At 43.7% G+C, this 21,536-nt stretch overlaps 1 protein-coding gene across 1 annotated transcript; it reads left to right on the plus strand.

Annotated features, from left to right (window-relative positions):
• Positions 1–404: 404 nt before the first annotated feature.
• LOC119282258 (chitinase CLP-like) lies at positions 405–1,800 on the plus strand. Its single transcript, XM_037562548.1, has 2 exons — positions 405–1,378; positions 1,463–1,800. The coding sequence occupies exons 1-2, from the start codon at positions 423–425 to the stop codon at positions 1,605–1,607; spliced, it is 1,101 nt and encodes a 366-aa protein (XP_037418445.1). The 5' UTR covers positions 405–422; the 3' UTR covers positions 1,608–1,800.
• Positions 1,801–21,536: the final 19,736 nt, after the last annotated feature.

Genomic DNA, 21,536 nt, shown 5'->3' on the forward strand with positions numbered 1-21,536 from the left:
TTCCTGTGTACCTTCATGTGAAGGAGAAATTACAACATTGTGTTATTTGAACCTTCATGTGAAGGCTAAATTACAACATTGTGATATATCAACTAAAATTGTGCACTGATTTATTGATGGAACTGCTAAAGCATGATTGTTGACTCATTTGCCTAGATTGTTGCATGTAGCAAACGCACGGGCATATTCTACTAGTACTAGTAATGAAACAAAATTGGACCAGATCAGCACAAGGTTTTGCGAGATCTTGACTTCACGTCTTTACGTATTGTCAACTCCTCGGTATCATAAAACAAGAACAACTAAGCCCTACAAAATTGACGATAAGATCGCGAAATTCTGAGAGTAAGCAGTATAAATACATTCAGATCGAGTAGCTATCCATTCAGAGAAGTCATCTTCCTCTCAGATCCCAAGCTACTATGGATCGAATCCAGAAAATTACTCCCAATCCCAAGAACTACGTTGTGCTCCATCGTCTCATCGTCTCATCGCTCGTCTTGCTGCTGTCATGCACGGCGGCGAGCTGTGAGCAAACCCCACCACTGATCTCCCGGCTCGCCAAGGACCTCAACACCTCCCTCTACACCATCACCATCAAGGCCGACAAGTCGCCGCTCCTCCTCGACATCGCCGGCTCGCTCGTTTGGTCGACGTGCCCGCCGCCATCGGCGCAGAGCACTGTGGCATGCGGGTCTGGTAAGTGCGGCGGCGTGGCCAGCCAGCAGTGCCCACGCAACTGCCTGCACGTGGACGGCGACCAGTTAGGAGAGTCAGGGTCGGGATGCGCCTGCGCCAGCAACCCGGTCAGCCGTCAGTGCTCCACCGCCGGCCTCACGAGCTTCGCAATGTCGGCCAACGCCACCGACGGCGCGATGGAGCTTCCCCCGGAAGAGTCGTTCGCCGTCCTCGGCGCGTGCGCGCCGGACAGCCTGCCGAGGTCGCTCCCCGCGGGCGTCACCGGCGTGGCGGGGTTCTCCCGGCGCCCGCTCTCGCTGCCGTCGCAGCTCGCCGCCCAGCGCGGCTTCGGAGGTAAGTTCGCCCTGTGCCTCCCCGTCTTCGCCATCTTCGGGGACTCGCCTGTGAACCTGACGGCGCCCGGGCAAGCGCCGGGCTACGTCGACTACACGACCGTCATACCATACACCCCGCTCCTCACCAACCCGGCGAACCCCGCCGGATACTACATCCCCGTCAAGAGCATCTCCGTGTCGTGGCACGAGGCCGACGCCCAGGCGGTCCTCCCCAGCGCCGCGCTAGAGCTCGACCACGGCGCCGGCACCGGCGGCGTCGTGCTCAGCACCGCCACGCCCTACATGATCATGCGCCCCGACGTGTACGAACCGTTCGCCAAGGCCTTCGACGTCGCCTTTACAAGGTATATACGCTACGCATTCGCCGCAAGGGCTTGTACCTCCTGAACATAGCTTGTTGACGTATGGCTGCCGAAAATGGCGTGCAGGGGGAGGAATGTTCCGGCGACCTCCGTGGAGCGGGTGCCGGCGCCAAAGCCGTTCGAGATCTGCTACAATGCCGGGTTCATGAGGCTGAAGTATCCAGTTGTCCAGTTGTCCAGTTGTACAAGCTCCAACTTCTTCAGAAACTAGACAGCACACCTCTGACTTGAGCAGCCGGCTCCAAGTATCCAAGGCGCAGTGTACGGTAGAATAAGTTCCTGTGGGCGTCTCGTATCGAAAACTACTGTAATGTCGATTTTGCATGGTGCCCAGTCCCAGTTCCGGCACTCGGCAGACACGGTCTTTTAAGATGTTTATTACTGTGAATTTTCGCAGAGAACGTACTGCCTTATGCAATGTTTAAGGATTCCACAATTCATCAAACTAGCCACGATGATTGGTCCGGAAATTGTTAGGACAGTATCCTTGAAGTAGTCATCTATGCGAATTTGAAGTTTGCGAACCACACGAGCCATGCGGTATTATTGACGATGTAGTCATCCAAATTGTTCAGAGATCATGGGGGCTGTCGGCCATGAGCGATGCTACACTTACGTAAATAATATTACGTGTTTTACGTAAAGTGCAATGTGGCTAATTAGTATTGGAGAAGGGGGGGAAGTATAGCTGGCCAAACGGGCCGGCCTAAACAGGCCAGCCCGTGAGCACGCCGGCACGGCCCGCCATGGGCCAGGCATGGCACGCGGCACGCCTTGGGCCGTGCCTGGGCCTGGAGCCTGGGCACGCGGGCCGGCACGGCACGGCCCGTTTAATTTTTTTATATATTTTTCAGATTTTTTTATATATATACCTAAAATATAGCCCAATAGGCCTAAAAAACAGCCCAGCAGGTTGAAAATGTGCAGCCCAGCGTGCTAAACGGGCCATCGGGCCGGCCCGTTTACTAATCAGGCCGTGCCTGGGCCAAGGAGCAGCGCCCGTGGGCCGGCACGGCACGGCCCGACTATTAAACGTGCCATAGAGGGCCGTGTCGGGCCAGGCACGATTAGCACAGGCTAGGCCGTGCCGTGCCGGGCCGGCCCGTTTGGCCAGGTCTGGGGGGAAGGGGCCCCACCCACCTGAAAATCAGGGGGGTGAAGTTAATTAGTTAGGCAGTTTACGTTAGTCTTCGTAGGCCTTACGTAGATGTAGGATTATTGGTCGGCCATATATCCTTGTGTAGGAAATTAAAATAGGGAGTGTCTAGGTCTCAGTCGACTAAGACTTCGCGAAGTCTCAGTCGGCTGATGTCACCCCGACATATTAGGCCTGTTTAGCGTCTGTCCCTGATGGGTTTTACTTCTCCCGTGATGGGCTTGTGGTGTGGGTTTTGCTTGTTTGTCTGTCATTTGTTTTTGCTGTTTGTTTGGGCTGTTGTACCTGTGTCCCCATCCATGTGCACAGAAAACACACAACAAAAAACAGAGAGCCCATGTATAGCTAAAAGACAGGAAATTTTTTGCTCCTCTCCCAGTTGTACCTTCCTCTGTCAGGTAAAACCCTGAACCCCCACCCTCCCACCCTGAGAGAACACGCCAGTCCTCACCCCTCCCACCTTTCCCCTCCTTCCTCCCCCGTCCCTGCCTCCCCTGCACAACCCTAGTGTGGGTGGCGGCTGTTCTTGGTCATGAAGGAAGCAGATGATGAAGATAAGAACAGGGATAAGGGGAAACAAACTCACCAGGGTGAGTTGTTGCGCCCCATGTATCCATCTGTAGCTCCTTTTTTTCAATTTCTCCTGTTCTTGTTCCCTTCTTCTTTTTAGATATGAAAACCTTGTGATTTCTTCTTCTCCCTTTGTTTTCCTGCAGCAATCTTCGAGCAGTATGGAAATTTCCTGATGGGCACGCAGGATTGTCTCTGAGATAACTTCATGGGGAAAAACTCCATCTTTGTCTCATGTGTTGTTCAAGTTTCTCTGAAGAAAAAAAATGAAGAAGAAAACTGTAGTATATTAGAATCATGGGTATTCAGTGTTTGATGACATAAAGGATAATAATTTTCATGCTTCCAGCACACATACAGTTTCAGGACACATACTACAAAACATGTAGTGCGTTTGTGGACAGAGAAAAGGTTGTATGCTTGTTGTGGACAGAGAAGTTGAAAATTTGTTGTTGTTCTTGACATTTTTTGAACAAAATTGGTGCTGGACACCTCCCTACAGAAACATGTATATGGGTTGTTTTGATTTCATGTTTCAGGGCAAAAAAAAAACAGAGTTAACTAGGGGTAAAAATTCAGCAAATTCTTATACATGACCCCTCCCCTGAACAAGTAGTGTCATGTGATTACCCCTTTACAAAATACACTGAAAACTGAGCTTTTTTTCAAGATCTGATACAGTGGTTTGTTTGTTTCTGCCCATTCACTCTCTGGACAAAAACAAAACAAGCACCAGTTGGAATGGACTGTTCAAGTTTGCCATGCTTAGTAATAATAATAAGAAGAATGGATCTATACAAAAGATGGAAATGTAGAGTATGTGTAACATCTGGTTTGCTGACTACAGAAGATAGAAAATATATACCTCACAAATAATGATTTTCTTCATTTGTGTAGGTGCCGGGTGGAACTATGGCACAAGGAACTCCAATCAGTCGTGGACAAGTCCTAGTTGATCCAGTAATATCGGTTCATGTAAGATTGATGTTTTATTTTTGCAAAAAAGAACAAAACCATTAGATTGTGAAAGAAAAAATACATTATTTTTTTGGGTCGCCCCAAAAAGAAAAGAACTTAGAACATTACTCTCTATGTGCAGCAGCCATACATTGGTGCCCAATATGTGCAGCAGCAACAAGCTGGGACGCGACTGGCATTCCAAACATCTTCAAGTCCATTTGCAACGCATGTATGTGCTTTCATGAGAAAAAGGATAGCTTGTGCCCTCTTCATGTCATGTGCTTTCATGAAAAGAAAAAAATTCTTCTGCTCTGCTGCAGACCCTTATAACTCTGAAGAAGATTAAAAAAAGAAAAGAAAGAAACTTATGCTATTATCAAATTCTAACATGCAAAAAGGTGATAAAAATGCAGGAAATGAATTTCCTTGGAAGTGGTTACATGAGCTACACAGAGTTGTTGATGGCTGCTGATCAAGAGGTACTATAAGTGCCTTTATATTGTTGACTTTGACATGTATAGTGGAAAAAAAGAAATGTTAAAGAATGTCAACAAATAAAATATAAACTACATAACATGTTTGTGGTCACAGGCTGGTATTGGTGGATCTCAACATTCTGGTCAACAACAAGATTCTGGTGGCAGGGAGTTTTGTGAGGTATGATTCATTTACATATGTACATATCCGACTGCCCTTTCCCCCATGTGTGACAGAAAAAATAACAAAAAAATATGCATACTCTCTTATTCTTGTTGTTGCTGATATAGAATGACGCATACATGATAACTGAGCGGTATGGGCGTTTGCAAGGACAAAATGAGGGGGGGCAGCGAACAGAGAGGCAGCAAGCAGAAAATGTAGATGTGGGGGCAGAAGGTTTCCCTAGCTGGAGCTGGGATGGCAACACAGCTGAAGGACAGCAAGGTTGCAGGTACCAACCTAGGTACAGAGAACAAGACAGCGATGATGGTGATTTTGACTTTGATGAAGGCGAGGATGACTTGGATGATGATTTGGATGATGAAACTGCTGCTGGTTCAAGCCATGGACCTAGTTTCCCTGAGGACATGAGTCTTGCTGGTGATTTGGGTGATGATTCAGCACCTGCTGTCTCTAGCCATGGCCCTTGTTTCACGGATGGCATGAGCTTTGATGATGTTTCAAACAATGGTGAACAAGCAGACACACATGGAAAAATAAAAATGTCTGTGATTGTGATGATCAACAGGAAGGCGGGCCTGTGCAACATGAGATGTTGAACACCTGCCACTGAAGGACATACTCATGTTCACAGAAAATGACAGTGTCTGTGCGGCTCGGGCTCAGACTTGCAGTCAAGAAGTACGGAGCCACCATGTGCCACATGTGGGCATGGCCTTTGATTCTTGTGATGCTGCCCATGCATTCTACAATGAGTATGCATCCATTTGCGGTTTTGCAATCAAGAAAGCAGGCAACTACCATGCAACTAAACCCGGTGACAAGGCAGTGTCGCGTTACACTTACAGGTGCAACTGCTCGGGTAAAGTTGTTGGCAAGGATGTGCTTGAAGAAAGAAAAAAACAGAGGCAGCTCAAGAAGCAAGAAAAAACAGGGATTCCCCCACCTGAGAAGGAAAAAAGGAAGAGGAAAAACTTCATACAAATAATCGGGTGCCAGACTAAGATGACGGGTGCCAAGCTAAGATGATTGCAACACTAAAAGGAGACAAATGGGTTGTCACGGTTGTTGACCTGGACCACAACCACACCCTTAGCCCTGCAGACGAGAGCAAGTACCTCATATCGCACAAGAAGATGACAGAGGAATTGTTTATCAGGACATTTAACTCTGTACAAATGCCCATAGGAAGATTATGGCCATTCTTTCTTACCTGCGAGGTGGCGATGCACCATACACTAAGAAATATGTTAGCAATGTGAGGACGGCTATAAATAGAGAGAATGGCAAGGGCGATATGCTACAGGTCCTTGAGTACTTTAGGAACAAACAAAAGGAAGATCCAAATTTCTACTATGCATTCAAAGTTGCTGACGAGGACATCAACAAGGTGTTGTGCATATTCTAGGCGGATGGCTACTCGAGAAAAATGTATGAGATGTATGGTGATTGTTTGAGTTTTGACACGACATACAAGACAAACTGTTACAATATGCCGTTTGCACCATTTGTTGGAATCACTGGACATGGGCTCAACTGCTTGTTTGCTTGTGCTATAGTGCACGACGAGACGGTGGACACATTTGAATGGCTTTTTGACACATTTCTGGACTGCATGGGTCGAAAAGCTCCTCTCATGGTCATTACTGACCAAGATGTGGCAATGAAGTCTGCGGTTCCTGCTGTTTTCAAGGGTGTTTTCATAGGTGTTGTCTCTTCCACATAATGAAAAAGGTTCGGGAAAGATGTGTGAGAACCTTTTCAACACAACCATACTTGTATGCTGACTTCAGCAACATCATGCATAACTGCCTGACAGAGGCAGAGTTTGAGACATTGTTGCCACCGATGACGTGGAAGTATGCAATAGAGAATGTCAAGTACTTCAGGTACATGTGGAAGTACAGAAAGTTGTTTGTCCCAGTGTATTTCAAGAAAAGCTTCTTCCCTTTCATCCACTCGACTGCCCGGAGTGAAGGGACAAATGCCATATTCAAGGACAATGTAGGCTCAACATTCAGCGTGATTACCTTTTTGCGTGAGTATGAGCGGATATTGAAAGCAATGCAAGAGAATGAGAAAGAACAAGACTCGATTACCAGAAAAACAAAGCAAACCTACTGGCTGGGCACTGAACTGGAATTGCAGGTTGCTGAGAAGTACAACAGAGCGATATTCTACAGATTTCAGAAAGTTATAAAGTTTGCAAGCCAGTTGCATGTTGAGGAGGTTGAGAAAAACACAAGGTATGAGGTGTACAAGACAAGGATGCTCGCTGAGAAAGATTTCAGAATCCGGAGATATATTGTCATTGTTGATATGCAGAGAGAGGATTTTGCTTGCATTTGTGGAAAGTTTGAAAAAGATGGCGTTGTGTGCAGCCACATATTTAGGGTATTAACACACCTCAACTTGCCGGTGCTACCTCAAAAGGACCACAGGTTTGCCTCAATCCTCACATTTTAAAAGGACTACTACTTAAAATCTCATCACTCTGCTGCTATCATTTGTTTGCACCTAGAAACTAAGAAAAAAATCTTGTTGTCACAGGAGTCCCTAGTGCTTCAAAGGATAGTACTTGGAAGAATCAAACAGGAGGGGGTCCAAAAGCGGGTGACAAACGGAGTACACAGAAGGATACTACTAGTGCGCCTAGTGCTTCAAAGGGGATGCCCAGCAAGAAACGAACAGGAGGGAAGCAAAAAGCAGGCCAGAAGCGGAGCACATGAAAAGATACTACTGGTGCATCTTGAAAAAAAAAGAGTTAAAACTTCTTTAACAATAAATACATTATAAGGAGAGAAGAAGAAAATTGTTGCATGATTCTCTTCGTCTTTTTTTTGGTTATGAACTGAAAACTACGTTGCTGCGCAAATGGTAGGAAACAATGTGGATAAGTTACCTTGTTGATGTTGGTCTTGATCTTTATGAGTGTTTCCTTGGATTATGAGAAAAATCCAAATGGGCATTGTTCCTCCTCCTTATGTTCATAAGTTTTTGGTGCCTGCTGTATGATCTTTATTAGTAAAATGACAAAATGCAGTAAAGCTGAAAACTGTATGAACAAAACTTGCTACCCTAGCGGGAGTAAAATGATAAAGGAAAACTCAAACATGAGAAAAGATTTTAGGTGGAATCTGAACCTAAAAATATAGAGATCTAGAAACCGAAAGATGACTGATGTGCATTAAAATGAGTATAGAAAAGGATATAAAAACAGAGGGTGACCTTTGTGTGGTGAACCTTTTATAATAGTCGGTGTCGTCATCTCCTTGGCCCTCTCCATCAGATGAAAAACACCATAAAAGTATTGATGCCACACGAAAAACATGAAAAATCATTAAGCAAAAAAACAGGAAAAGGTGCAAATAAACACATGAGTAAAACTCTGTTATAATTCCTGTGTTTCACCACATTACCGAGTGAAAAAGAACAATCTAGGAAAAAATACCTTTGGGAGCACAAGTTTCCCAACAAAAACAAAAAATGACATAGGGGCATATATACACGTCTACAGCAACGACAAGGGTGTACATTATCTGTTCATGCAAAACAATCGAAAAATGTTTTAGCAGTGCTAACTATGTGTTTTATACAGCTCCTCTTTTCCTTTGACTTTGCTGATATGACTCTTGATACAGCTCCTCTTGTCGCTGTGGGTGGTGTGTTTTTAGCAACTGTCGGCACCTTTGATGTCTGCATGGCAGGATAAACACAGAGGGAAACTTAATGTGACAAAAACATAAAGCAAAGGAGTCTGAAAAACCCAGAAAATGCATATGGGGTTAACCTATAGGCGGAACTCCTTGACGCTCTTCTTCTCTTCATACAAAGTGTTGTAGGGGCTATACATGAGATCAACAGCATATCTGGTCCTTGCATCCGGGACGTCTTTTGGTGAAAAAACTATAGGGGCCGGGTTCCTTGGGTACCATCCCATTAGTTTCAAAGTGAAAATGCCACAATCAGAACTGAAAAAGACATACACACAAAAAAAGGGTACAAGTGTTTGTAAGCAAAACCCACAAAAATGTATAATTGTTTTACAACAAAGCAAGAAGGAGTCAGGAAACAAACAAACAAAAAGCGTAGAGTGTTGATTTCGTACTCGTTATCTTGCTGAGGGACTTTAAGGTAAACCGCAGGGAATGCATTGGATTCCATTGGCGGGAGCTGAGTTTCGTACCAAGTGCATGTAAAGCTTGAGATCTGCCTCAAAATATAAAAAATAACATTTACTTATATTTGCAGGAAAACTTGCAGACAAAATAATCACCACACAAACATAAAACAGTATTAAAAACCTTGTACTTACAATCTTCTTTTTTATGTTCTTGTGATATGAGATGTTCTCATCATAGAAAGAATCCAGAAAATAGAATGTGCGACCCTTGATGTTGACGACGAACAAAAAGTAATGTTCGTTGTGTAGTGTTGGAAAGTACAGCTTGTGTATATCCGTTTTGGGGTTGATGCAGAAAAGGCAAAATGTGGATAACAAAAATTAGTGTGTATACAGAGAAGGGAAAAGATTAACTAAATTATAGGCGAACTTGTGTTGTACAAAAAATGAGAGAGGAAGTTTGACAAAAAACCTTGTCTGACATCGAAAGATTATGTGCTTTTCTAGCTCCAATGAAACTCGTAATCAGTTTATGTCTCCACAAAATTCTTGCCTCCTCATTTTTCCATTTGCCCAAGAAGTATTCCTTTTAAGTTGTTGAATGATGAAAATTTTGAAAGATATAAAAAAAGGTAGGTAAGTACGATGATAGAAAAAGTAAAAAATAAGGGAAAGCATGCAAAACAAACAGAGAGAAAAAAGTCGGGTTTCATTTGCTTACAGATGCAGTGTGGAAAAAATAGTGCTTGTGTGAGTTCCTAGGATGATTTTCATTAAATAGGTGCCTACAGTACACATTTATGACATAGGCCTAAACCCGGCCACCTATTTTCATCGAGTTACCCAACTGTCCAAATGTGGCGATGGTTTTGTCAATAAGAACTGCAGGTTTGTTGTACATATAGAACAAAAGGAAAACATGGCAGCTTGCTGGTTAGGTTTAGGCACAGAAGTCTTTATAGTAAGTATAAGGCAAAAAAATAACATTTTTGCAAAAAATAATTAGTGCATCTGAGAAAAAACTCACGATCCTTCAACAACGGCCAAGGATGTTATGGCCTGATACATCTTCCTCTCATGTGGCGTTATCGGGCCCCTCTCATTGCAGTCATATGGTGAGCTACAGTACCTGCTAGGTTGAAAAATCCTCTTTGTTGGTACATTTTCTTTCCCGTGGAAACTGCTTGACTTTGGCCTTCCTAACGAGGGATTTGTGTTGTAAATATTATCCATTCTGTTGACCAAAGTGTTTCTCTCTTGCCTAAACATGTTTTCTCCATGAATTTCGAGTTGTACTGACTATACATATGAGACAAAAAGGGCAAGAAAAAATAAAAATGTCAGATGCATAATTAAAAAGAATTTCAGAAAAAGAAAAGAACGATTAACAAACAGAGAGCACGTAAAACCAGCTTCTTACAGTTTTTTCGTCCATTAGTTGTATTGGATTCCTTTTGCTGCCTCTGGATTCTTGTTGACAACTTACCTCCTCTAGAAAGAACCTTTTCCTATTATTGGAACCATGGAGTAGTCCTGGGGGAAACATAAAAATGGAACCAAACGCAAAAAAAGGCATATGAAAAGGATTGTTTTAGTATGAAAAAAGAATACATGCTTGTATTTGATGAGAAATTTGCTATTTCGGGACTATCTTCTTCATTTTGAGTGGGGGAATCTCGGCTGTGTACTGGTTAGTATTTTTCCATGGTGAGTAGCAAGTTTGCATGTGATTCCACCCAGTTGACATTTGAACTTCAGGTGATGTCTGTGCCACATAGGGTGAATAAAAACGAAAAAAAGGAAGGAAAAAGTCAACCCTGAAAATGCTTGGAGAAAAAAGCCTATTTCAGATAAACTACAACAAGACAAGAAAGTTTTTTTACGAAACTGACTAAATCAACAATATCCTCAGCTGGTTTTGGGGGGTGTGGCGTCTCATACATCAAACTTCTCTGTGCTTCCCTTTGGGCACACTGAATGCTTAGCTCATAGTTTGAACTAGTGCTCCCCTGTTTCTGTGTTACCCGTCACAAAAACCAAGTAACAAAACACAAGAGAGACCCAAAAAGTCAAAAAAATAGCCAGCGTTTATAGCAAAGATTTGAAAAAATGGGGGTAAAATACCTTCAAGTTTGTATTCCCTTGCACACAAATATCAAGTTCTTCTGGCTGTACTTCCTTGAAGTTTCTGGCAATCTTTATCTTCATTGCCTGTTTATGAGAAAAAGAAAATGTTAGGTGCATTGAAGATATGGTGTTTATGTTCACAGGAGAAACCACTTTCGGAAAAAAAAGATATTGAAAAACTAGCATCTATCTTTTTATTGTAACACTCATCCTTCATCCATACGGGCCTCCACAATTCATGTTCTTTGATTATATTTCCACAATCATCCACATCTTCAGAGATCCTGAATGAGGGGGTGCTATCATCGACAAAGAAATATTTTTCTCTTGCCTTGTCTAGAAAGTTGCTAATGATTTCATAGCCTCTTGCAAAAACCTCGTCTGTATGTGCGCCTAAAAGAAATAAAGTATTTCAGTCTCACATAAAAATAGGAGACCTCTGGTTGCGCTGGTACATTAATGTCTATGCTTCAGTTTTTACAAAAAAAGAGAGCATAAAAAATAGAAGACCTGCTTACCACTCTTTGGTTGCGCTGTTATATTAATGTCTATGCTCAGATTATCCGGGCGCCCCCTAAAATTTTTCCTCTACAGGTCGTGTTTTCAAGAAACAAACAAAAAACAAGAAAAAAGACACAACTAAACACATAGAAGAAGAGAAAAAGATTGACAAAATAAATCTATGAATGCCACTTGTGACATGAAGAAAAATAATTTTTGTGTACCAATTCCTGACTTGGTGTGTTCTGAAAACCAGAAAATGTTGTGGGCTTTGCTTCCGTGAAAATTATTTTGGACTGAATGAGCTCTATTGGGATGCCCTCCTTGCCACTCTCTGCTACATTTTGAACGTGGTTCTATTTTGCTTCCCCAATAAGCATGTAGTTGAGGCTACTGTTTTTCTCTTCAACCTGTTTTGAGGTGATTTGTTTGTCAGCCTGTTACAGGAAAAGAATGCAACAAAAAAACAAAAAACTGTGTTAGACGAATCTTTTTCGAACTCAACTTGCATTATGAAAAAAGAAAAAAACACATTATGTACCTTCAAAAGAGCTTTCAAAGGCTTCTTGTGCTTGATTGAACGGGGATCATGTGGTTTGCTGCTTGATTGGGCATCTATCCTCCTCCTTTTGTATTGTATCAAAACTCTTGTTGTTCAAAAATGATAAAAGGGAGTTAGGAATGTAAGTTCAAGAAAACGAGAAAAAGAAAGAACATTAAGAAGTTACAAAAAAGCAAAAAAGTTGTACCTCCATCTACATGGTTTCTTGCAGCAAAAGTTGATGCGTCTAGAGCACACATCTCTGGCAGGGCATCCTTTGAGGAATGCTCTCTTTGACATTGTGCTTCAGAGTCAGATTGTTTAAGGGTACATGGTTAGACGAAAAAAGAAAAAGAAAAATGTGTGGTCAACAAAAAAATGGTGTGAGATCAAAAAAGCTATGTGTTGCAGTGTGCACCTTCAGCTTGCCTATTCCATGGACTTTAGTAGGGCTACTACAAAACCCATCAGCTTCATTTGTGCTCCCTTTTCCAGCATTTGTTTTTGATACAGAAGAACCAGCGGATGTTGGCTAGTTGATAGAACATTTGTTTTGCTTCTTTTCCTTTGCACCAGATGCCCTGCATGGGGAGGAAAAAAAGGGCACCAGACGGAGGTGTGACACCTTTGTAAAATGCTGACTTATATATTGACTTGTAGGCACACTCAGAAAAGGAACTGCTACTAAAGGATTACAGCAAAAAAATGGTGACACACCTCCGTCATTTTCCTCTTGAAGTTCAGTCGATTGCACTTTGACCGTGTCTCCTGATTTGTTGGATTGTTGGCTTGCATTAAATTCAGTTCCTGTTGAGCCTACTTTAACTGTATCACCTGATTCACCAGAGGCATTGGTTACGATGTGGATCGTGTCTAGCAGAAGCCCTTTAGCTTTTATGCAGGTAGTTAGATCTTAATCCTTCATATGGTTTTCATAAGAAAGGAAGATATCCTTTTTGACCTGATCCAAAAAATACATGAGGCATTACAAAAAGTGAAACATAAAAAAGGCATAGGTTGTACATATAGAACCTGCATAAAAAAGAAGGGTTTACTTCAATAAAAAAAGCATAGGGTCACACACCTTATAAGACATAGCATTCCCTGCGACACGGTTTATCGCTTTCCTTAAATTTGAATTCTTAATCGTGCTTGCCCACTCATTTGTTCCGTCCTTATAGCAAGTTTCTGATACTTCTTTTATCTACAAAAATGCATACACAAAAGAAAAAAATGTAAGAATTTTAAAAATCAGAAAATGATGCACAAGGTGTCATGCTTTTGGAGGAGAAAAAGAAAAAGAGGGTGAAAGAACTTATTGTCAGACATCCATACTTTCTATCTCTTCCAATGGTCATTTCACTTAAATGCTTGACCATATCTCCCTTCCAAACACATATCCTAGGCATCAAAGTTGGGATTTGAATTGAGCCAAAATCAGTAAAATCAAGGCAACGGACCTGCAAAAAAAATAGGGAAAACATTAGATTACATTATATAGAACTACACCAACAAAGATAAACAAACACAAAAATGGCTTAATCACATAAAAAGTGTTGGAAATATGCCCTAGAGGCAATAATAAAAGCATTATTATTATATTTCCTTGTTCATGATAATTGTCTTTATTCATGCTATAATTGTGTTATCTGGAAATCGTAATACATGTGTGAATAACAGACATCAACATGTCCCTAGTGAGCCTCTAGTTGACTAGCTCGTTGATCAACAGATAGTCATGATTTCCTGACTATGGACACTGGATGTCATTGATAACGAGATCACATCATTAGGAGAATGATGTGATGGACAAGACCCAATCCTAAACATAGCACAAGATCGTATAGTTCGTTTGCTAGAGTTTTCTAATGTCAAGTATCTTTTCCTTAGACCATGAGATCGTGTAACTCCCGGATACTGTAGGAGTGCTTTGGGTATGACAAACGTCACAACGTAACTGGGTGACTATAAAGGTAGACTGCGGGTATCTCCGAAAGTGTCTATTGGGTGACATGGATCAAGACTGGGATTTGTCACTCCGTATGACGGAGAGGTATCACTGGGCCCACTCGGTAATGCATCATCATAATGAGCTCAGAGTGACCAAGTGTCTGGTCACGGGATCATGCATTACGGTACGAGTAAAGTGACTTGCCGGTAACGAGATTGAACGAGGTATTGGGATACCGACGATCGAATCTCGGGCAAGTAACATATCGATAGACAAAGGGAATAGCGTACGGGGTTGATTGAATCCTCGACATCGTGGTTCATCCGATGAGATCATCGTGGAGCATGTGGGAGCCAACATGGGTATCTAGATCCCGCTGTTGGTTATTGACCGAAGAGTCGTCTCGGTCATGTCTGCTTGTCTCCCGAACCCGTAGGGTCTACACACTTAAGGTTCGGTTACGCTAGGGTTGTAGGGATATGTATATGCAGTAACCTGAATGTTGTTCAGAGTCCCGGATGAGATCCCGGACGTCACGAGGAGTTCCGGAATGGTCCGGAGGTAAAGATTTATATATGGGAAGTCCTGTTTCGGACATCGGGACAAGTTTCGGGGTTATCGGTATTGTGCCGGGACCACCGGAAGGGTCCCGGGGGTCCACCGGGTGGGTCCACCTGCCCCGGGGGGCCACATGGGCTGTAAGGGGGTGCGCCTTGGCCTAATGGGCCAAGGGCACCAGCCCCACATAGGCCCATGCGCCTAGGGTTTAAGGGGGCAAGAGTCCTAGGAGGGTAAGGCACCTCCTAGGTGCCTTGGGGGGGAGGGAAACCCCCCTTGGCCGCCGCACCCCCTAGGAGATTGGATCTCCTAGGGCCGGCCACCCCCCCTTGGCACCCCTATATATAGTGGGGGAGAGGAGGGACTTCATACCTGAACGCCCTGGCCTTTGGTTGCCTCCTTCTCCCTCCTCAACACCTCCTCCACCTCCATAGTGCTTAGCGAAGCTCTGCCGGAGTACTGCAGCTCCATCAACACCACGCCGTCGTGCTGCTGCTGGTGCCATCTCCCTCAACCTCTCCTCCCTCCCTTTCTGGATCAAGAAGGAGGAGACGTGGCTGTTCCGTACGTGTGTTGAACGCGGAGGTGCCGTCCGTTCGGCACTGGTCATCGGTGATTTGGATCACGTCGAGTACGACTACATCATCACCGTTCTTTTGAACGCTTCCGTGCGCGATCTACAAAGGTATGTAGATGCATCTGATCACTCGTTGCTAGATGAACTCCTAGATGATCTTGGTGAAACGAGTAGGAAAATTTTTGTTTTCTGCAACGTTCCCCAACATTGGCATCATGAGCTAGGTCTATGCGTAGTTCTTCTTGCGCGAGTAGAACACAATTTGTTGTGGGCGTAGATTTGTCAACTTTCTTGCCGTTACTAGTCCTTTCTTGCTTCAGCGGTATTGTGGGATGAAGCGGCCCGGACCAACCTTACACGTACGCTTACGTGAGACCGGTTCCACCGACTAACATGCACTAGTTGCATAAGGTGGCTGGCGGGTGTCTGTCTCTCCCACTTTAGTTGGAGCGGAATCGATGAACAGGGTCCTTATGAAGGGTAAATAGAAGTTGACAAATCACGTTGTGGCTTTAACGTAGGTAAGAAAACGTTCTTGCTAGAACCCTAATTCAGCCATGTAAAACTTGCAACAACAATTAGAGGACGTCTAACTTGTTTTTGCAGCAAGTTGTTTGTGATATGATATGGCCAAAGTTGTGATGAATGATGAATGATCTATATGTGATGTATGAGATGTTCATGCTATTGTAATAGGATTCACGACTTGCATGTCGATGAGTATGACAACCGGCAGGAGCCATAGGAGTTGTCTTTATTCTTTTAATGACCTACGTGTCATCGAGAAACGCCATGTAAATTACTTTACTTTATTGCTAAACGCGTTAGCCATAGTAGTAGAAGTAATAGTTGGCGAGCAACTTCATGGAGACACGATGATGGAGATCATGATGATGGAGATCATGGTGTCAAGCCGGTGACAAGATGATCACGGAGCCCCAAGATGGAGATCAAAGGAGCTATGTGAAAATGGCCATATCATGTCACGTTTATTATTTGATTGCATGTGATGTTTATCATGTTTTGCATCTTGTTTACTTAGAACGACGGTAGTAAATAAGATGATCCCTCACAATAAAATTCAAGAAGTGTTCCCCCTAACTGTGCACCGTTGCGACAGTTCGCTGTTTCAAAACACCACGTGATGATCGGGTGTTTTATTCAGACGTTCACATACAACGGGTGTAAGACAGATTTACACATGCAAACACTTAGGTTGACTTGACGAGCCTAGCATGTACGGACATGGCCTCGGAACACAGAAGACCGAAAGGTCGAGCATGAGTCGTATAGAAGATACGATCAACATGAAGATGTTCACCGATGTTGACTAGTCCGTCTCACGTGATGATCGGACACGGTCTAGTTTAACTCGGATCATGTAATACTTAGATGACTAGAGGGATGTCTAATCTAAGTGGGAGTTCACTAATAATTTGATTAGTTGAACTTAATTATCATGAACTTAGTCTAAAATCTTTGCAATATGTCTTGTAGATCAAATGGCCAACGTAGTCCTCAACTTCAACGCGTTCCTAGAGAAAACTAAGCTGAAAGACGATGGCAGCAACTATACGGACTGGGTCCGGAACCTGAGGATCATCCTCATAGCTGCCAAGAAAGATTATGTCCTACAAGCACCGCTTGGTGATGCACTCGTTCTCCCTGCAGAACAAGATGTTATGAACGCTTGGCAGGCACGTTTCGATGACTACTCCCTCGTTCAGTGCGGCATGCTTTACAGCCTAGAGCCGGGGCTCCAAAAGCGTTTTGAGAGACATGGAGCATATGAGATGTTCGAAGAGCTGAAAATGGTTTTCCAAGCTCATGCCCGGGTCGAGAGATATGAAGTCTCCGACAAATTCTTTAGCTGTAAGATGGAGGAAAACAGTTCTGTCAGTGAGCACATACTCACTATGTCTGGGTTGCATAACCGCTTGACTCAGCTAGGAGTTAATCTCCCGGATGATGCGGTCATTGACAGAATCCTCCAGTCGCTTCCACCAAGCTACAAGAGCTTTGTGATGAACTTCAATATGCAGGGGATGGAAAAGACCATTCCTGAAGTATTTGCTATGCTGAAATCAGCGGAGGTAGAAGTCAGGAAGGAACATCAAGTGTTGATGATCAATAAAACCACTAAGTTCAAGAAAGGCAAGGGTAAAAAGAGCTTCAAGAAGGACGGCAAGGAGGTTGCCGCGCCCGGCAAGCAAGCTGCCGGGAAGAAGCCAAAGAATGGACCCAAGCCCGAGACTGAGTGCTTTTATTGCAAGGGAAGCGGTCACTGGAAGCGGGAACTGCCCTAAGTACTTAGCGGATAAGAAGGCCGGCAAAACCAAAGGTATATGTGATATACATGTAATTGATGTGTACCTTACTAGTGCCCGTAGTGGCTCCTGGGTATTTGATACCGGTGCAGTTGCTCACATTTGTAACTCAAAGCAGGGGCTGCGGAATAAGCGGAAACTGGCAAAGGACGAGGTGACGATGCGCGTCGGGAATGGTTCCAAGGTCAATGTGATCGCCGTCGGCACGCTACCTCTGCATCTCCCTTCGGGATTAGTTTTAAACCTTAATAATTGTTATTTAGTGCCAGCTTTGAGCATGAACATTGTATCGAGATCTCGTTTAATTCGAGATGGCTACTCTTTTAAATCTGAGAATAATGGTTGTTCCATTTTTATGAGAGATATGTTTTATGGTCATGCTCCTATGGTGAATGGTTTATTCTTTATGAATCTCGAACGTGATGCTACACATGTTCATAATGTGAGTACCAAAAGAAGTAAAGTTGATAATGATAGTCCCACATACTTGTGGCACTGCCGCCTTGGTCACATAGGTGTCAAACGCATGAAGAAGCCCCATGCTGATGGACTTTTAGAGTCTCTTGATTATGAATCATTTGACACGTGCGAACCATGCCTTATGGGTAAAATGACCAAGACTCCGTTCTCAGGAACAATGGAGCGAGCAACCGACTTATTGGAAATCATACATACCGATGTGTGCGGTCCAATGAGTGTTGAGGCTCGCGGTGGCTATCGTTATGTTCTCACCCTCACTGATGATTTAAGTAGGTATGGGTATATCTACTTAATGAAACACAAGTCTGAAACCTTTGAAAAGTTCAAGAAATTTCAGAGTGAGGTTGAAAATCAACGTGACAGGAAAATCAAGTTTCTGCGATCAGATCGTGGAGGAGAATACTTGAGTCACGAGTTTGGCACACACTTAAGAAAATGTGGAATAGTTTCACAACTCACGCCGCCTGGAACACCTCAGCGTAATGGTGTGTCCGAACGTCGTAATCGCACTCTGTTAGATATGGTGCGATCTATGATGTCTCTTACCGATTTACCGCTTTCTTTTTGGGGCTATGCTTTAGAGACTGCCGCATTCACTTTAAATAGGGCTCCGTCGAAATCCTTTGAGACGACACCGTATGAATTATGGTTTGGGAAGAAACCTAAGCTGTCGTTTCTAAAAGTTTGGGGATGCGATGCTTATGTCAAGAAACTTCAACCTGAAAAGCTCGAACCCAAATCGGAAAAATGCGTCTTCATAGGGTACCCAAAAGAAACTATTGGGTACACCTTCTACCTCAGATCCGAAGGCAAGATCTTTGTTGCCAAGAATGGGTCCTTTCTGGAGAAAGAGTTTCTCTCGAAAGAAGTAAGTGGGAGGAAAGTAGAGCTTGATGAAGTATTGCCTCTTGAACCGGAAAATGGCGCAACTCAAGAAAATGTTCCTGAGGTGCCAGCACCGACTAGAGAGGAAGTTAATGATAATGATCAAGATACTTCTGATCAAGCTCCTACTGAAATTCGAAGGTCCACAAGGACACGTTCCGCACCAGAGTGGTACGGCAACCCTGTCTTGGAAATTATGTTGTTAGACAACGGTGAACCTTCGAACTATGAAGAAGCGATGGCGGGACCAGATTCCGACAAATGGCTAGAAGCCATGAAATCCGAGATAGGATCCATGTATGAGAACGAAGTATGGACTTTGACTGACTTGCCCATTGAACGGCGAGCCATAGAAAATAAATGGATCTTTAAGAAGAAGACAGACGCGGATGGTAATGTGACCATCTATAAAGCTCGGCTTGTCGCTAAGGGTTATCGACAAGTTCAAGGGGTTGACTACGATGAGACTTTCTCACCGGTAGCGAAGCTGAAGTCCGTCCGAATCATGTTAGCAATTGCCGCATTCTATGATTACGAAATATGGCAAATGGACGTCAAAACGGCATTCCTTAATGGTTTCCTTAAGGAAGAATTGTATATGATGCAGCCGGAAGGTTTTGTCGATCCTAAGAATGCTGACAAAGTGTGCAAGCTCCAACGCTCGATTTATGGGCTGGTGCAAGCATCTCGGAGTTGGAACATTCGCTTTGATGAGATGATCAAAGTGTTTGGGTTTACACAGACTTATGGAGAAGCCTGCGTTTACAAGAAAGTGAGTGGGAGCTCTGTAGCATTTCTCATATTATATATAGATGACATACTTTTGATGGGAAATGATATAGAACTCTTGGACAGCATCAAGGCCTACTTGAATAAAAGTTTTTCAATGAAGGACCTTGGAGAAGCTGCTTATATATTAGGCATCAAAATCTATAGAGATAGATCAAGACGCCTCATAGGTCTTTCACAAAGCACATACCTTGATAAGATATTGAAGAAGTTCAATATGGATCAATCCAAGAAAGGGTTCTTGCCTGTGTTACAAGGTGTGAAATTGAGCTCAGCTCAGTGTCCGACCACGGCAGAAGATATAGAAGAGATGAGCGTCATCCCCTATGCCTCAGCCATAGGTTCTATTATGTATGCCATGCTGTGTACCAGACCTGATGTTAACCTTGCCGTCAGTTTGGTAGGAAGGTACCAAAGTAATCCCGGCAAGGAACACTGGACAGCGGTCAAGAATATCCTGAAGTACCTGAAAAGGACTAAGGAAATGTTTCTCGTTTATGAAGGTGACGAAGAGCTCGTCGTAAAGGGTTACGTCGACGCTAGCTTCGACACAGATCTGGATGACTCTAAGTCACAAACCGGATACGTGTATATTTTGAATGGTGGGGCAAAGCTGGTGCAGTTGCAAGCAAAGCGTCGTGGCGGGATCTACATGTGAAGCGGAGTACATGGCAGCCTCGGAGGCAGCACATGAAGCAATATGGGTGAAGGAGTTCATCACCGACCTAGGAGTCATACCCAATGCGTCGGGGCCGATCAAGCTCTTCTGTGACAACACTGGAGCTATTGCACTTGCCAAGGAGCCCAGGTTTCACAAGAAGACAAGGCACATCAAGCGTCGCTTCAACTCCATTCGTGAAAATGTTCAAGATGGAGACATAGAGATTTGTAAAGTACATACGGACCTGAATGTAGCAGATCCGTTGACTAAACCTCTCCCTAGAGCAAAACATGATCAACACCAGAATTCCATGGGTGTTCGATTCATCACAATGTAACTAGATTATTGACTCTAGTGCAAGTGGGAGACTGTTGGAAATATGCCCTAGAGGCAATAATAAAAGCATTATTATTATATTTCCTTGTTCATGATAATTGTCTTTATTCATGCTATAATTGTGTTATCTGGAAATCGTAGACATCAACATGTCCCTAGTGAGCCTCTAGTTGACTAGCTCGTTGATCAACAGATAGTCATGATTTCCTGACTATGGACACTGGATGTCATTGATAACGAGATCACATCATTAGGAGAATGATGTGATGGACAAGACCCAATCCTAAACATAGCACAAGATCGTATAGTTCGTTTGCTAGAGTTTTCTAATGCCAAGTATCTTTTCCTTAGACCATGAGATCGTGTAACTCCCGGATACTGTAGGAGTGCTTTGGGTATGCCAAACGTCACAACGTAACTGGGTGACTATAAAGGTAGACTGCGGGTATCTCCGAAAGTGTCTGTTGGGTGACATGGATCAAGACTGGGATTTGTCACTCCGTATGACGGAGAGGTATCACTGGGCCCACTCGGTAATGCATCATCATAATGAGCTCAGAGTGACCAAGTGTCTGGTCACGGGATCATGCATTACGGTACGAGTAAAGTGACTTGCCGGTAACGAGATTGAACGAGGTATTGGGATACCGACGATCGAATCTCGGGCAAGTAACATATCGATAGACAAAGGGAATAGCGTACGGGGTTGATTGAATCCTCGACATCGTGGTTCATCCGATGAGATCATCGTGGAGCATGTGGGAGCCAACATGGGTATCCAGATCCCGCTGTTGGTTATTGACCGAAGAGTCGTCTCGGTCATGTCTGCTTGTCTCCCGAACCCGTAGGGTCTACACACTTAAGGTTCGGTTACGCTAGGGTTGTAGGGATATGTATATGCAGTAACCCGAATGTTGTTCGAAGTCCCAGATGAGATC

The sequence above is a fragment of the Triticum dicoccoides genome, chromosome 3B, assembly GCF_002162155.2.
Source record: "Triticum dicoccoides isolate Atlit2015 ecotype Zavitan chromosome 3B, WEW_v2.0, whole genome shotgun sequence".
Taxonomy (NCBI): Eukaryota; Viridiplantae; Streptophyta; class Magnoliopsida; order Poales; family Poaceae; genus Triticum; species Triticum dicoccoides.

Excerpts from the sequence above, each read along its gene's own strand:
- LOC119282258 (XM_037562548.1), top strand. The coding sequence starts at position 423 with ATGGATCGAATCCAGAAAATTACTCCCAATCCCAAGAACTACGTTGTG. Across the intron at positions 1,379-1,462 it reads TTCGACGTCGCCTTTACAAG|GGGGAGGAATGTTCCGGCGA; the intron begins GTATATACGCTA and ends AATGGCGTGCAG.